The sequence below is a fragment of the Amblyraja radiata genome, chromosome 6 (assembly GCF_010909765.2).
Source record: "Amblyraja radiata isolate CabotCenter1 chromosome 6, sAmbRad1.1.pri, whole genome shotgun sequence".
Lineage (NCBI taxonomy): Eukaryota > Metazoa > Chordata > Chondrichthyes > Rajiformes > Rajidae > Amblyraja > Amblyraja radiata.
The window spans coordinates 43,443,213-43,461,237 of NC_045961.1; the positions used below are offsets into that span (position 1 = coordinate 43,443,213).

Below are 18,025 nucleotides of genomic sequence, written 5' to 3' on the forward strand. Positions count from 1 at the left end.
GCAGTTTAACATTTTTTTTTTCTTTTAAAACAGCCTGCATATGGAATTGGTCGGATTCCCCCACAGCAGTCTATGCATGGATACCAACAGCAAGCTCATACACCCCCTATTCAAACCAATTCGGCATGTATTTATTCACAGGACGTGTATGGGTCACAGCTGCGTTTTGAATCTCCTGCAACTGGGCTGCCTTCACCATTTGGTGAAGACTTCTACAATCACGGCGTTCCACAAACAAATACAAATCCACCTTTGCCAGAGCCTGGTTACTTCACCAAACCACCTGCAGAAGTGCACCTAATGAAACCTACAGAAACTAAAGGAAGGTTTGGAACACCTAATCAACAGATGCAAAATGAAGCTACAAAGAATTCATTGGTTTCTGCACCATTGCACTCAACACCCACAACAACATTTAAATTTAACTCAAATTTCAAGAATAATGAGGGAGATTTTACATTTTCCTCGCCACATATGAAAACCCAGACACCCCCATCGTCTGCCAGTGATAGTCTCCGAGGAATTTTAACTGCAGGTAGAGGTGTAAAAAATGATTTGCATCTAGGTCAAATGTCTGCACAGGGAATGCACAGTCAAGAGAGCTCCTTTTCCCATGGAGAGCAGGGCTCTTTTAATAGCTATCTAGCTCAAAAGCAAAACAAAAATACATTCAACAATGTATTGAGTAACCAGGTATTTTCTTTCAAGAATACTGGTAAGGTGGCAACTTCTGGCAATAATGCAGAAGACAAAGATGGTCGAAATGAACAAAACAGTGTACTAGATGAAGAAGATGGACCACATTTTGATCCAGTTGTACCTCTTCCTGATAAAGTAGATGTTAAAACTGGAGAAGAAGATGAGGAACCACTGTTTTCCAACAGAGCAAAACTCTTCCGTTTTGACACAGAAACCAAAGAATGGAAGGAACGAGGCATTGGGTACATAAAACTGCTACAACATAGGACATCTGGCAAAATCCGGCTCCTAATGAGACGAGATCAGGTTCTTAAGATCTGTGCAAATCATTACATAACAGCCGATATGAAGTTAAAACCTAATGCAGGTTCTGATAAGTCATGGGTCTGGTGTGCGTTAGATTATTCTGATGAAAAGCCAGTACCTGAGCAACTTGCTGTTCGTTTTAAAACAACTGATGAGGCTGCATTGTTTAAAACCAAATTTGAAGAAGCACAAAACTTGGTTAAAGGTCAGAAATTAAAATCAAGCAGTCTGTTGGGTCAAGAACAGAAAATAGGAATCAAAATAAAGTCTGATGAGGTTAACTTGGGTACTGTTAAGTCTACTGAAGATTCTGGATTTGGTGCTACTAATCGAAAACAAAGCATGCCCTTTACTTCACAAACCTTGCTGCAAAATGGAAATACAGTTGAAGGAACTGAGAAGATTACAGCTTTTTCCAAACCAATAGGTTTTGGTGACAAATTTCCTAATAATGACACAAAATCTGCATGTTTTCAGACACCCAAAGCTAATGGCAAAGTTCCTATTACTACTTCATCTGGCCTGTCAGCCTTCAGTGAGAGAACAACCACGTTGACACAAGGCACATTAGGATTATTTGCCAAAAAAGAGTGGTATTGTGAAAGTTGTTATGTGAGTAATGAAATGGAAGTGACAAAATGTGTATGCTGTCACACACTCAAACCTGACAGCAAAATCCCAGTTGTTCCTTCAGCTGTCCAGCCAGTTTACAGTGAAAGGCCATGCACATCCACACAGGAAGCATTTGATGGATTTTTTTCCAAAAAGGACGGACAGTGGGATTGTGCCACTTGTTATGTGAGAAATAATTCAACAGCGACAAACTGTATTGCCTGTCAGGAAACCAACCCAAACAATAAAACTGCAGGAATTTCAAAAACTGCTACATCCACACAGGGAGCATTTGATGGATTTATTTCCAAAAAGGACGGACAGTGGGATTGTGCCACTTGTTATGTGAGAAATAATTCAACAGCGACAAACTGTATTGCCTGTCAGGAAACCAACCCAAACAATAAAACTGCAGGAATTTCAAAAACTGTGGATGCTCTTGGTGGTATTTGTCCTAAATCAGATGCACCTGAAATGGGATTCAAACTAAACTTTCCTGCAAGTGGCATTAAATTTGGCCATGATGTTAATGACTCTACAGCCTTCAAGGTTGGGACATCATCTCAGTCTTCAACACCATTTTCCAGTTCTACATTTGCATTTTCTTCACCTAGTTCAGGTGGTGGCTTCACATTTGGGTTGCCAGATACATGCAATGATTCTACTAATAAAGGTAGTCAGCAAGGATCAGCTGCACTCTTTTTAAAAGCCTTCGCGGAACAAAAAGAAAGGGAGATAATCACTTCAAATTCTGACGGAGACCAAGTTCCAGCATCTGATATTTCAAGCCAAGGTCAAGATTTTATTATTGGTAAAGATACGAGCACCTCCAGCTTTGCTGATTTAGCAAAAACTGCAGATAAGGGATTTCAATTTGGCCAAAAAGATCCTCATTTCAAAGGTTTTGAAGGAGTGGGTCGGCAGCTGTTTGCAGCAAAAAGTTTAAAGGCTGCTTCTGTAGATGACGAAGATGCTGAACTGTACAAAACTGATGAGGGAGATAATATTCATTTTGACCCTGTGGTTCTCATGCCTGAAAAAGTAGATCTTATTACTGGTGAAGAAGATGAAACCGACCTTTATTCACAGAGAGTTAAGCTATTTAGGTTTGATACAGAAGTCAGCCAGTGGAAAGAACGGGGTGTTGGAAACCTCAAAGTTCTCCAAAACAAAGCCAATGGCCGACTTCGAATAATAATGCGTCGGGAGCAAGTTTTCAAAGTGTGTGCAAATCATTGGATCACTACCACTATGAATCTCAAACCCTTAATGGGCTCTGATAGGGCATGGATGTGGTTGGCTAGTGACTTCTCAGATGGTGAGGCAAAGCCAGAGCAGCTAGCTGCAAAGTTTAAGACTCCAGAGCTGGCTGAAGATTTTAAGGACAAATTTGAAGAATTCCAAAGATTACTATTAGATATACCACTACAAACTCCTCATAAACTATTGGACAATGGCAAGACTGCTCGACTAATACAAAAAGCTGAAGAAATGAAAAGTGGTTTAAAAGACCTGAAACACTTTTTGAAAGATGAGAAAAGAAGTGTGAAAGATGAAGGGAATCTAATGTTGAGTTCCATATCTGAAAGCAGCAGCATCTCCGCCTTAGTAATTAAACCTCATTCTGAAAGTACTGGACCTACGTTAGAATGGGATAATTATGATCTACGTGAGGAAGCTTTGGATACAAGTGTATCTAGCACTGCATATGGATCTCCTGACACTATCAGTCCTGTGAGGAAAAATCTTTTCCGCTTTGGTGATTCAGCATCTGGATTTAACTTTAATTTCCAGCCAAGCTTGAGTCCATTAAAATCTCCTAAACTGAACCAGAGTGGGTTGTCTCTAGGTACAGATGAAGATTCAGAATTTGGGCCAGAGGAGGAGAAGGATGCTCAGCATTTTGAGCCAGTTATTCCATTACCTGATTTGATTGATGTATCAACAGGAGAGGAAAATGAGCAAGTTATCTTTTGTCACAGAGCTAAACTTTACCGCTATGACAAAGAAATGGGCCAGTGGAAAGAAAGAGGAATAGGGGACCTGAAAATCTTACAAAATTATGATTCCAAAAAAGTTCGGATAGTTATGAGAAGGGATCAGGTGTTAAAAATTTGTGCCAATCACTGGCTAACGCCCGACATAAAAATGGAGCCCATGAAAGGAACTGAAAAAGCCTTTATTTGGAGTGTAATGGATTTTGCAGATGATGTTGCAAAGGTGGAACAATTAGCTGTTCGTTTCAAGCAGCAAGAAGTTGCTAGCTCTTTCAGAGACCTCTTTGAAGAAGCCAAGAAGGCTCAAGAACAAGGAACATTAGTCACACCATTATCCTCAAGAGAAACTACACCAAGGGAATCTCCTTGTTGTAAGATTTCAGTGTCAATGCTGGAAGAGACTATTAAGGAAACAACAGAAGAAACAAGTACTTGTGTTTCAAGTCCCAGTATTGCAGTCAAGTCAGCAAGTACCAGCTTGACAGAATCACCTCCAGTAAAATTTCTATTTGGATCTGATTTGAAATCCATCTTCAGCAATGAGAACGAGAGGCCTTTCACTTTTGGTAATTCAGCAACTGGATCCTTGTTTGGTTTCAGTTTTAAAAGCACAGAATCTGCCTCAAGAGACCAAGTACAAAGTGACCCGTCTGCTATTAAGAATAAACTACAGGATATCACTAGTGGCGGATTTGATTTTCGTAAAGCAGCTGCATCTCTGTCGAAGTGTTCAATGGCCAGCTTGTTGTCTTCAAACTCAACAGAATGCTTGGAAACTGCTTTTGCAACTGGGGATAAATCCAAACACACTCCATTTAACAGACCACAAACTGGTAAGTTGCTCTGCTAGCACAAATATTTTTTTACTTGTCAGCATAGCTTTTGAATATAGTCTAGTGTGAGCACCAAAAGACGTGTTCCTATTTCCGAAACTCCTTGATCATGTTTTTTCCTCTTGTGGACACATCATATTTCTTGCAACTTGTTATAGTACAATCATCCTGTGCTCTAGGAAGGAAATCTCCGTATTCCCTTTTTGTCAACATCAAACACTTGGCCTCATCTTATCTAACCTCCTAGTTATCTAATGCTTGTCTCAACTTTTTCTAAATGCTATCATCCACTTCATGTGGCAAAGTCTTCCCAATTTCACCATTCCTTTGTATAAGAACATTCCTAATTTATTTTATCCTAAATGTTTGGAGGTTATCGTGTTCTACATGGTCATGTGCATAAAGTTTCCCCACGTCCACCCTTGGATTATAAAAACTATTTATTTTTATAATCCCATTAAAAAGAATCTCAATGTGCTGAATTCCATGTGATGGTTGCTCTCGATCATTCATTGTCCATCAATGTATCTCCAGAAATTCAGTGTTCTTTTGGTACTGTTGCACACTATTTCCAACGCAATCAAATTCAGGTTCTCAATGGTTCTACCTTTCTTGCATTTCTTCTGATATCGAGTATTTGTGTGCAGGCTTTATGATTGCATAAACTTGTGTTGTCAAATGGAAGGATTACATTAAAATTTCCTCAGAGATCTGGTAGGATAAGAGAACAGGGATTTGAACTTTGAGAATCAAAGCATTTTCCTTTTACCATTCAGAAATATTGGCAATCTGCTGTATTTACCAGTCTGAGTTAACTGACTAATTTTGGTTATTAATGTCTCTAATTTGCTAATTTATAGGGTTTAACAATATTCTAAATTATTTAAAGCATTATGGAAATTAGCAAATTACTTTATTTTAATGTTTTTTAAGTATATTAAGTGTGAGGAGGATAATAGGGTTTTACTTTGCATTTGAAAAAGATTCTTCGTTTTCTTGTTATCTAATTGCATCTAGACACTTATGCACCGATTCTTATTTTTAGGGTTTAACTTTAGTCTTTTCAAATCTAATCCGTCTGCCTTTTGGACCAGTCCATCTGTCCTGCGGTGTGAAAATAAAGGTATTTCTGGTATCTTGCATCAGAATTGCAGAATGATACTGCAGTGGTATTTAAAAATAATAATATACTACACAGTCTAACTTCTGCATGAAATTTTTTTGTTTGGCTTTTTTTGAAAAACTTTGAGCATGCTTTTTAGGGTGGCAAATGGGTTGAAATGGCTAGAGTGAGATATCCTGGCTCCTTAGCTCCCTATGTTTGAATTTTTCCAAAGTAACAAAAAAACTCTTTCACTATACTGGTGATTTTGGATCATCCCTGTATACCATTGTAAGATCTGATATTACCATGATCTTTGTGTTGTTACATATTCATTGTAAATTACTACCATATTGATACATTGTTTGCTAAACTATCTTCATTTATAAGTGTTCTTTAGAGCTCCCACAATCTCCTCCATCTGTTTTATGGTTTTCTCACTTTCAATTCAATATATATAATATATTTGCCTGCCTCTAGTGTTCCTTCTTATTACACTCTAGAAGACTGTGTCATTGGCATTTAACTGACTTTATTTGCATTATAATTTTATTTTTGCCCATCACTGCTCTTTCGTTGTTATCCTTTCCATTTGATGTCCATTAGGACAAGTTCTCTTCAAGCAAGGCATTATCTGTCTTGTACCTTACATTCCCATGGTTATTCCAAAAGCAGCCTTTATTTTGCTTTAGTTTGTACAATCCAAGCCCATTACTATCTTCAACGTTTGGCATTTTGATCACTTTGTCAGTCAGTCTATTGCCATCCTGGTCACATTTCAAACTATGCTAGCTGCCATCTTATTACCCCATCATATTAACATTGTTCTGGCTATTTCCTTCACACTTTCTACTTTAACAGTATGGCACGGGGGCTAGTCTATTTTGTATTTTTCCCAACTTTTGTCATGTTGTTAATGTTGTATTATCCATTGTCATTTCAAATAAAATAGATCTCCAAACAAATGCATGACAGTTTGGATTACTATTTCAGTCTTGAACCTGGATCGGGCACCCCATCAGTTTTCTGCAATCATAGAAACATAGAAAATAGGTGCAGGAGTAGGTAATTCGGCCCTTCGAGCCTGCACCGCCATTCGATATGATCATGGCTGATCATCCAACTCAGTATCCTGTACCTGCATTCTCCCCATACCCCCTGATCCCTTTAGCCACAAGGGCCACATTTAACTCCCTCTTAAATATAGCCAATGAACTGGCCTCAACTACCCTCTGTGGCAGAGAGTTCCAGAGATTCACCACTCTGTGTGAAAAATGTTTTTCTCATCTCGGTCCTAAAGGATTTCCCCTCTATCCTCAAACTGACCCCTTGTCCTGGACTTCCCCAACATCGGGAACAATCTTCCTGCATCTAGCCTGTCCAACCCATTAAGAATTTTGTCCTAAGAATAGGATAGGATAAGAATCCTATCATCGATGCCAGCATTTTCATTTTCACTACCTTATCCATCAAATCCTCTTCAACTTGAGTATATGATGCATAACTATTAAGATTTCTAACACATATCTATCTTATGTGTTTACTATTTTAATGGCAACATTTTTGTCTGCATCTTCTGTAATGCTGTAAAAATGTATTGAATCACCACAGTCTCAAGGGATATAGACCAACTTTAAGTAACCTATGCTCATTGCTTAACCCTTTTATAGAAGATAATGTAAGTGTGGAATTACAGGGAGCTTTAAGATGGGAAAATACTGGCTTGAGCTTGGCTTACTTGGCTTGAGAATACTTGGAAATGACAAAATATGCCGTTTTGTTTAGAAATTATGTCAATAGTGATTTGGGTGTTGGATTTAAATTATGGCAGATAAATTTAGTGCCAAAAAAAAGATGTATCTTTTACAAAAAGTAAATGGTGCAGTGAAAAAATTATTTAAAGAAAATTGGGCAACACGGCTGTTTACTTTTTAAGAAATAATACTGGAATTATCACAAGATAACGATGATCCTGTATACAGTGCAGTACTGAAGGAGTCCCCACTGTTAAGGCTAGGCTTTTAGGATACAATGAAGATTCACTGGGATTCTGATATAAAAATTTACGGTCAAAGAATAAGGGTCTAGTGTTTGTAATTCAGTCAAAAAATAGATAAGTTAGAGGGGGCAAGTATCTGTCAACTGTGATTGAGAAGTAATGCCATAAAAATGCCATTTTAATGGATCCGACGAAGAGAATTAACTCAAAGTGATATTAAAGAGTGAAATCTTTAAGAAATCTAATCTTGGATGTTCTGAGGTATGGATGGGATTTAGAAGAATAATGAACAATTTCAAGATCAATAAAAACAAAAGCAGCATCAGCCATCTCCTATTGAATCTATCTATTGAATCTCCGCTGCAAAAGAGATGGCAAAGGGTGTGATTGACTGCAGCGCTCATCACCAAGAGCTTCCCAGATACTTTTTAATGCGGAAAATGTTATTACAATGGAGAAACCAGTTACGATGAGGACAAATATCAATTACTACCCTAGAGAAAAGCAGTCAACCTGGAGACCATGAGCATTTGGGAAAGATGGCAATCGATTGTGGAATAGACATACCGGTAATTGGCAAGCATCAGATGAGTTGTGGAGGTAAATGGATGTTGGAGCAAGTTGGGCAGATTGATGCGAGCAGGAATGAAGTTGTACGAGGAAATTAATTTGTATCAATCTGTTACAGAGGATGATTTTATGTTTTTTTAAGTAGCAATAATCTGAGTTTGGAGAACTGAGAAGGGAGAAAATTGCTGTTCTTAGTGAAGTTACAGTTCAGAATAAATTAGTAGGAAAAGTAATGTCAGTATGCACAACTTTCTTCATGCAGGTCGAATAGGGTTTAAATAAAGGTCTGCACGTTGATTTTCATTCATAAAATTAAATAGCTTTAGACTATAAAACACATTCTTGTGCAGATATTCAGATATGAGGTTTAGTCGATGAAATTATTTTTGTATGAACGCCCATGATGCTTGTCTAAGCATAAACTTTCATACTTTATCTTTTTTTTCCCCAACAAATTGATTTTAAAGTATTTTCTGAGAGATGGGATCATTTTCTGCCTTTGGAATCGCGTGTATAACAAGCATGATCTGATTTAAGAGTTAATTTTCTCAATTCTAACATAATGTAAATGCAATTTGACAGTGCAAAGATTTCCATAATTGTTAATCTAGCTAAAATAGATTGGTATTCTGTTTTGCTGCAGAGTATGGCTTCCAGCTTCCTGATTGGTGTTTATTAGACATGACAGCACTAAAATGCATACTTTAAATTACTAATTCATTTTTGGACGATGCAATGCAGAAATTTAGCACTAATGTTTATAACACTGCAGAGCTGTGAAATTAATACATAAAAATAATATGGTTTTAATTTGAGGCTTGCAAATAGTTTCAATTTACTGCATTCAAGTTGGTTTACTTTAATTAATGAACTCTCGTGGTGTGGAGAGAAGATGGAAAACGGAGTCTTTGATCGTTACCAAAGCTTTGGTAACAACAAATATAGAGCAAGTGGGGAAGGATGGCAGGGGACTGATGGTTAGAACAAAGCATACCTTTTATAGGGCAAGACCATTGGAGTAAATGTGCCAAAAACATTAATTCCGATGTCGAGATGGGCGGCATGGTGGTGTAGCAGTAGAGCGCCAGAGACTGGGGTTTGATTCTCACTACGCATGCTTGTCTGTACAGAGTTTGTACATTCTCCCCGTGACCTGTGTGGATTTTCTCCTAGATCTTCAGTTTCCTCCCACACTCCAAAGTAGTACAGGTTTGTAGGTTAATTGGCTTGGTATAAATGTAAATTGACCCTAGTGTGTGTAGTGTTAGTGTGCGGGGATCACGGGTCGGTGCGAACTTGGTGGGCCGAAGGGCCTGATTCCATGCTGTATCCCTAAACTAAACGAGACTGTTTGTCCAAATGCCTCGGAGATGTCTTGCTTTTTACTGAATCATGACTTCCCTGCTACATTAGTGCCAGAGCCCTTGACGGCGTCTCATTTATTTCCTGCCTCTCCCTCTCCCTCTCCCTCTCCCTCTCCCTCTCCCTCTCCTTCTCCTTCTCCCCCTCTCCCCCTCTCCCTCTCCCCCTCTCCTCCTCCCCCTCTCTCCTCCCCCTCTCCCCCTCTCTCCTCCCCCTCTCCCCTCCCCTCCCTTCCCTCTCTCCCCTCTCTCTCTCTCCCTCTCTTTCCCTCTCTCCCCTCTCTCTCTCCCTCTCTCTCCCTCTCTCTCCCTCTCTCTCCCTCTCCCTCTCCCTCTCCCTCTCCCTCTCCCTCTCCCTCTCCCTCTCCCTCTCCCTCTCCCTCTCCCTCTCCCTCTCTCTCTCTCGCCTCCCCCCTCCCTGTCTCCCCCCTCCCTCTATCCTCTCCCCTCCCTCTCTCTCCCCTCCCTCTCTCCCCTCCCCCTCTCCCCTCCCTCTCTCCCCTCCCTCTCTCCCCTCCCTCTCTCCCCTCCCTCTCTCCCCTCCCTCTCTCCCCTCCCTCTCTCCCCTCCCTCTCTTCTCTCTTCCCACTGCCCTCTCTCGTCTCTCGTACATCCTCCCTCCCTCTCTCTCTCCTCTCTACCTCCCTCTCTCCTCTCTCTCCCCTACCTCTCTCCCCTCCCTCTCTACTCGTCTCCCTCCCGTCTCTCCGTCTCGTCCGCCTGAAACCCTCATCGGCTCATTCTCACCCTGCCCTCTCTCTCCCCTCCCTTGCTCTCTCTCTCCTCCCTGCGTCTCTCTCTTCTCCCCATCCCACTCATCCCGCTCCTCTCATCCCGCTCCCTCTGCCTCTCTCCGCTGCCCTCGCCTCGTCTCTCCCCTCGCTCTCACGCACCCTCGCCTCTACTGCCTACCCTTCTCGTCTCTCTCTCCCCGCCTGCTCTCGTCCGCCCGTCACCTCTCTGCTCCCCTTCTCGTCTCGTCGTCCCCTCGCCTCTCTCATCGTCTCCCGCCCCCTCTCCTGCCTCATCTCGCCCCGTCCAGCCTCGTGCATCTCTCTCATCGTCTCCCCTCTCTCTCTCGTAACTCAGTCTCCCGCCTCGCCTTCTCTCTCGTCTCACCCGTCCTGCTCTCATGCTCGGCTCTCTCGCCTTCACCCTGCCTCTCGTCTCGCACCCTCCTCTCTCTCTGTCCTCCCCTCCCTCTCCCCCTCCCTCTATCTCCTCTCCTCCCTCCCTCTCTCTCTCTCCCCCTCTCTCCCTCTCCTCTCCCAACCCCCTCTCCCCTCCCTCTCCCTCTCCCCTCCCCCTCCCTCTCCTCCCCTCTCCCTCTCCCTCTCCCTCTCTCCCCTCTCCCCTCTCCCCTCCCTCTCTCCCCTCCCTCTCTCCCCTCTCTCCCCTCTCTCCCCTCTCTCTCTCCCGTCCCTCTCTCCTCTCCCTCTCTCTCTCTCCCCTCTATCTTCTCCCCTCTCTCCCCCCTCTCTCCCCTCCCTCTCCCCTCCCTCTCCCCTCTCGTCTCCCCTCCCCCTCCCTCTCTCTCCCCTCTCTCCCGCTCCCTCTCCTCCCTTCCCTCCCCTCTCTCCCTCTCCTCCTCTCCCTCTCTTCCCCATCCCTCTCCCATCCCTCTCCCTCTCCCTCTCCCCTCCCTCTCCCCTCCCTCTCTCCCCTCCCTCTCTCCCCTCCCTCTCTCCCCTCTCCCTCTCTCCCCTCTCCGCTCCCTCTCTCCCATCCCTCTCCCCTCCCTCTCCTCCCCTCCTTCTCTCTCTCCTCCCCCCTCTCTCTCTCTCTCCCTCTCTCCCTCTCCCTCTCTTCCCTCCCTCCTTCCCTCTCTCCCCTCCCTCCCTCTCCCTCTCTCCCCTCCCTCTCCCTCTCTCCCCTCCCCCTCCCTCTCTCTTCCCTCCCTCTCCCTCTCTCTCCCCTCCCTCTCCCTCTCTCTCCCCTCCCTCTCTCTCTCTCCACTCTCTCTCTCTCTCCCCTCCTCTCTCTCTCTCCTCCTCCCTCTCCCTCTCTCTCTCTCCCCTTCTCTCTCTCTCCTTCTCTCTCTCTCCCCCTCTCTCCTCTCCTCTCCTCTCCTCTCCTCCCCTCTCCCCTCCTCCCCTCCCTCTCTCCTCCCCCTCCCTCTCTCCCCTCCCTCTCCTCTCTCCCCTCTCCCTCTCCTCTCTCCCCTCTCTCTCCCTCTCTCCCCTCTCCCCTCTCTTCCCCTCCCTCTCTCCCCTCCCTCTCTCGCCTCCTCCCTCCCTCTCTCCCCTCCCTCTCTCCCCTCCTCTCCTCTCCCCTCCCCTCTCCCCTCTCTCTCTCCCTCTCTCTCCCTCTCCCTCTCTTCCCCTCTCCCCCCTCCGTCCCTCCCTCTCCCCCTCCCTCTCTCATCCCCTCCCTCTCTCCCCTCCCCTCTCTCCCCTCCCTCTCTCTCCTCCCTCTCCCTCTCCCTCCCTCTCCCTCGTCTTCCCTCCCCTCCCTCTCCCTCCTCCCCCTCCCCTCTCCCTCTCTCTCCCCCTCCCTCTCCCTCTCTCTCCCCTCCCCTCTCCCTCCTCTCTCTCCCCTCCCTCTCTCTTTCTCGCTCTCTCTCTCCTCCCCTCACTCTCTCTCTCTCTCCGCCCCTCCCTCTCTCTCTCTCCTCCGCTCCCTCCCTCTCTCTCTCTCTCTCTCCTCCCCTCCCCCTCTCTCTCTCTCCTCCCCTCCCTCTCTCTCTCTCTCTCCTCCCCTCCCTCTCCTCTCCTCTTCTCCCTCCTCTCCTCCCCTCCCTCTCGTCTCTCTCTCCCTCTCTCTCTCCCCTCCCTCACTTTCTATCCCCCTCCCTCTCTCCCTCTCTCCCTCTCTCTCCCTATCTCTCTCCTCCTCCCTCCTCTCATCCCCCTCCCTCTCTCTATCTCCCCTCCCTCTCTCTATCTCCTCTCCCTCTCTCTATCCATCTCTCTCATCTCTCTCTCTCCTCTCCCCTCCTCTCCCCCTCCCCCTCCCCCTCCCCTCCCCCCCCCCCTCTCCCCCCTCCCTCTCTCTCTCTCCCCTCCCTCTCTCTCTCTCCCCTCTCTCTCTCTCTCTCTCCCCTCTCTCCCTCTCTCTCCCCTCCCTCTCTCTCTCTCCCCTCCCACATTATATAACGGTTCTCACATTCCCCTCACATGTCAAGATTTTGAGAGAATTGCTCCCTTGGTCCTCACTTTCCTCCCCATCAGAACTCTTCCTTTATGACACTTTCCCATGCATCTGTCAGAGACATAACACCTATTTCCTTCGCTCGATAGATGCTGCCTCACCCACTGAGGTTCTCCAGCATTTTTGTCTACCTTCAATTTTCCAGCATCTGCAGTTCCTTCTTAAACCTCTTGTTTCATCTCTTTAAGTACCATCCTGGGTTCATTCTTTGTAAACTTCTTGTACATTCTTTTCCAAACATTCTTTGCAGGTGAAGCAGTAATTCACTTGCACTTCCAATTTAGTGCAGAGCATTTGATGTTCATGTTGTGGTCTTCTTGACATTGAAGAAACCAAATTTAGATTGAGTATTTGAACAGCGCCTGATTTCTGTGCTCTGCGTAACCCTGGCTTTTCGAACCCTGCTTTAATTCTCCATCCCACTCTAATCGCTCTGTCTCTAATCTACAACCTGTTATGAGGCCCAATGCAGCATTCAGCCCAGGCATGTTACAGCCTCCAAACTTTCTCCACCTTCAGTTTCCTTGCTCATCTGTACTGGTTATTTTTGCCAGTTATTCATCTGCTATTTTCTTTTTTGTCCCACAGCCCTGCAATTTGCAAGTTATTCCAGTCTTAAAGCAGAGTTGACCTCAATTTTAAAAAAAATCTGTTTGATCTCAATTGTCCCGTTTTAAGTATAACGTTGCAATTATGAATTGGAATCTCTTGTATTCACATGAAGTAAGTTAGTAAGTTTATTGGCCAAGTATTCACATACAAGGAATTTGCCTTGGTGCTCCGCTCACAAGTAACAACATGACATACAGTGACAGTTACGAATGACTCAGAAAACACTAAACATTAATAATAATAAAACATTAATGATAAAACACCATTGATCAAGCATGTGAACCAACAAAATACCAGATCAAAGGGAGGCTACAGATTTTTGGCTGTTGAGTAGAGCAACTACTCGTGGATAAAAACAGTTTTTATGTCTGGCTATGGCAGCTTTGACAGTCCGGAGTTGCCTTCCAGAGGGAAGTGATTCAAAGAGTTTGTGGCCAGGGTGAGGGGGGTCAGAGATGATCTTGCCCGCTCGCTTCCTGGCCCTTGCAGTGTACAGTTCATCAATGGAGGGAAGGTTGCAGCCAATAATCTTCTCTGCTGATCGGACGATTCGCTGCAGCCTCCAGGTGTCCTGCTTGGTGGCTGAGCCAAACCAGACCATGATGGAGAAGATGAGAACAGACTCTACGATGGCCATGTAGAATTGGACCATCATTGCCTGTGGCAGATTGCGTTTCCTCAGCTGCCGAAGAACATAGACTATCTTGTTAATATTTCTATCGACTTCCGATTTAGCATTCAATTGGCTTGTAGTTTGGGGATACTATGAGTAGAGGGAAGTTTAACATAACTAACTTGACTGTGTTTTTACGAATGTATCCCCTTGTTCTAGATGCTTATTGGCCTTTAAAAAATTTGGCTGCTCTGGAAATTTATTTCAGAGATGCGAGATCACTAAAATAGGGTGAATGCACAGTTTTTTTCCCTCCCAGAGTTAAGGAATCAAATGATAGAAGACAGAAGAAACACTGGAAGAGAAGATTTAATAGGAATCTGATGGGCAACTTTTTCGTACAGGTGGTGCTACGTATATGGAATGAGCTGCCAGAGAAAGTAGTTGGGGCAGGTTCAATAAAAACATTTTAAAATGCGTTGGATCAAACATGGTCAAATGGGTATCGTGGTCAGCATGGTTGAGTTGGGCCAGTGGGCCTGTTTTTATGCTGCCTGACGAACAAGAAAGAACTGTTACTAAAAGTGGAGAGAGAAAAAAAACAAGTTCTGCCATTTGTGGTAATGAGTGTAATTACGAATGTTGGACTTTTGCATTGGATAATATGGGAGCTTGTTCATATGTACAGATGTCCATAAATTGGGCAATCGTAACCTGAGACCACCTTACATTTTATTTTGAGATAGTGTTGTCCTTGTTTTGGAGAGATGGAGTACCAAACCCCTTTCAGCTGAACCTGGCTTTTATGCTCAAGACTCTGAGGTTGAAAGTTCCAGCAGAATTCTGTCTTGGAGTCTGATGCCATGCCTAACATAATATGCGACAGCTGTTTCTTAGTTGCACTTCCACTGAAACATTGCTCTTCTGTCCCTTTATATTTCTTAAACTTTCTTAAATTTGAACTTTATATACATTTGTATCAGGCAGTACTGATTGTAAAAGCATGTCTAATGGAAATGTTGCTTGATCAATTACTATTAAAACACAAAGTATGTGCTATAGCACCAGGATAAGCACTCAACCAAGAAAACTAAGCCCAAAGCCAAAGTAGTATCTAAACTGCTTGTACAAACTTATACTATAGGACAATAACTAACTCCATATGCAATAATAAGCGATCTACATGTTAACAAGCACATAAAACCGGTTGTGTAGGTGCCAGTACATTATTTCGGGTTATCATAGAAACGTAGAAAATAGGTGCAGGAGTAGGCCATTCGGCCCTTTGAGCCTGCACCGCCATTCAATATGATCATGGCTGATCATCCAGCTCGGTATCCTGTACCTGCCTTCTCTCCATACCCCCTGATCCCTTTAGCCACAAAGGCCACATCTAGCTCCCTCTTAAATATAGCAAGTGGGCCTTCACTGGTATTTCGTTGTTAGGCCGACGACACTTCAGGGGGGTACACAAAATTGCTGGGGAAACTCAGCGGGTGCAGCAGCATCTATGGAGCGAAGGAAATAGGCGCCGTTTCGGGCCGAAACCCTTCTTCAGACCGGCCCGAAACGTCGCCTATTTCCTTCGCTCCATAGATGCTGCTGCACCTGCTGAGTTTCCCCAGCAATTTTGTGTACCTTCGATATTCCAGCATCTGCAGTTCCCTTTTGGACACTTCAGGGGGGCTCAACAGTTAGTTCTGGCGTCCCAGAACCACCCCCTTCAATACCTGCTCTCACCACCTATGCTGCCAGTATCTAGTAACTAAAGGAAACAACAGACGGTCAATTCACTCAATCTAAACATTCGCATCCTGTCATGCACTTATCCTAACCCATTATTAAATAATCATTAGGCCACAAATATCTACCTCGTATACAAAACCAGGATACACTTACATGGAATATACTTCCAAAGGAACACACACATCGCACATGATACATTTCCTTTCTGCCCCCAACTGACGCTGTTTCTTCTCCACTAAATCCACCTTCTGCCTCGTCTAACATCTGGTTTACGGCCTGACGCAAACGCTGTCCACAAATTCCTAGCTCTCCAAATAGGGACATGGTAGATCGCGCGATGAAACCTCTACAACCCACCTCTACCGGACATACTCTTGCTTTCCAACTTCGCTGCGCAACCTCTGCTGCCAAATCTACATATCTAAGCTTTTTCCTTTCATAAGCCTCATCTGCTAAATTATCTTCCTGTATATTCTTCTATTGGACAATTATCATACTACATGTTGGTTATTGTCAGTTTGTTACCAATGCATATTGAGATAATTATGAACTAACATGTATTGCTGTGCATCTGCTGTTATTGTAGATGTGAGTGGTATATCGTCATTATTTAGATTGTGTCCTCTTACAGATTTTGTTTACTAATGCAATTAATTCTTCCTTTAGTTGAAGATGAAGAAGTACAAATTGTTTTTGTATTAACACCTACACCTGAACAAGAAATTCTTGCGAAAGAACTGAAGCTTCCTCCAATGTTTTTTTGCTACAAGAACAAACCTGGCTATGTTAGTGATGACGATGAAGATGGTGAGACCTGCACACTTTTCTGTCCATTGTGGTGATGGAGTTCTATTTGTTTGTATATATGTTGAGGAAAGCTGTCATTCGTAATTATGAAAGACTATACAGAAATTGCCTAATCTACCTTTGTCTCATAAATCTGCTGGATATCTAGTTCAAAACTAAATACTCAAAATTTGCTTAATATCTTTTTCTTTCATTTGCATCCTCCCATGTTGATCTCACTTTTAATCATCTTTACATTTGTTCTTTTCTTTCATACTTGCCTCTTCCTTCCCAATACTTTCTGGCCTATATCAATTTCGAGTAGTGTTATCTAAACTGAACACTTTCATTCTTGGTTCTAAAATCTGTCCATAGCTTCTTCCCATGCCTATTTAATCTCCTTTCTGTTTATGTCCTCTTTCTCATGCTACAATTATTTGTTCTGCGATCGTTGGTTGCCTTTATTTGCTGCCAGCAATAAATATTGGAATTCTCTGCATAAATGGTCTCTGCCGTAGAAGTTCACCATTTGTTTCTTATTTCCTGTGTAGACCTTTGACATATTCAGTTTGCGTATAATTTGCTGTGCAGAAATGTATTGCTATATGTCTGAATTTGTGTATGGTAATGCTGAGCACCGTCAAGCCAGCACAATTTCTGCCGCACCATGTGGATTAGATAAATTATGAAACTGCTTTAATGCATTTACTAATGACTATTGGTGTAATTGTATGATGTGGTTATTTACAGCAATCGGTTTAGATCAGATCGCATCAATTTAAAAAAAAAAAAGATTTTTTTAATCCAGCAATTTTGTCTGGTATATTTGATAATTAGATTTCTTTGGTCTTAAATTTCAATTAATGTTGAATTATTTATTTTTAAGATGAAGACTACGAAGCTGCAGTTAAAAAGCTAAATGGAAAACTGTATCCGGATAAGCCACAAAAGCAAAAAACATCTGTAGCAGGTACAGATAAAAAATGTTGCAAGGTATCTTGTAGATTAAAAGTACAGATTAAATAATGCTAGAATTCTCCAAACCTAGGTGAAACCTTGGAAGCTGGTGGAAAGCTTGATCCAGATGAGCCAAAGGATCCAGAATGTGTGCCTGCAACAGGTAGAAACATTTCTTAATCCAAACACTCCTTTGGAAGTAAAATAGCTTATCTAATTATGGTTTTTATACTTAATGTCAGCTGATAGTAGTCTTGGTGGAAATCTGTACCCGGATCAACATGATGAATGGTTCCATCCAGGTGCATCTCAGCAACAAGTTTCCACTGAAACAGGTACAAATTTTGTAGAGAAAGATACTCTGTTATTTTGAGGATGGCAGAGGTTTAGCTCATAGCATTTTTTCTATTCAAGGCACATTCTTGGAAATTACTGATAGCAAGATACGGGCTGATGACCAGAAGGAGCAAAAGTCCTGTGCAATAGGTATGAAATATTCCTATAGTTTTGATTTGTCCACTTGGGTTCCTGATACCAAATGTTTAGCATTTGTTGTCAGTGTTAGCAATAAAAAGATATTGGAAGTTTAAATAACTAGCTAACGGTTTGACACGGATGTTTCATTAATTCTTGATATGTGCTTAAATTGATCAACTGACGGGTTTTGGAAATAGATTGTGAG

The 18,025-nt window shown here is 43.1% G+C and overlaps 1 protein-coding gene across 4 annotated transcripts in view; it reads left to right on the top strand.

Moving 5' to 3' along the window:
• The window catches only part of LOC116974308 (E3 SUMO-protein ligase RanBP2-like), a 60,276-nt gene that overhangs the window by 32,101 nt on the left and 10,150 nt on the right, over positions 1-18,025 (top strand). Inside the window, exons 20-27 of one of the 4 annotated variants that reach the window (XM_033022640.1) lie at positions 34-1,773; positions 1,933-4,447; positions 5,493-5,570; positions 16,267-16,407; positions 17,273-17,356; positions 17,435-17,506; positions 17,586-17,678; positions 17,758-17,829. In XM_033022640.1, the coding sequence (XP_032878531.1) occupies positions 34-1,773; positions 1,933-4,447; positions 5,493-5,570; positions 16,267-16,407; positions 17,273-17,356; positions 17,435-17,506; positions 17,586-17,678; positions 17,758-17,829 (4,795 nt within the window). Of the gene's footprint in view, positions 1-33; positions 4,448-5,492; positions 5,571-16,266; positions 16,408-17,272; positions 17,357-17,434; positions 17,507-17,585; positions 17,679-17,757; positions 17,830-18,025 lie in introns of all 4 variants that reach the window. The other 3 variants (XM_033022641.1, XM_033022642.1, XM_033022639.1) reach the window with 3 other exon arrangements.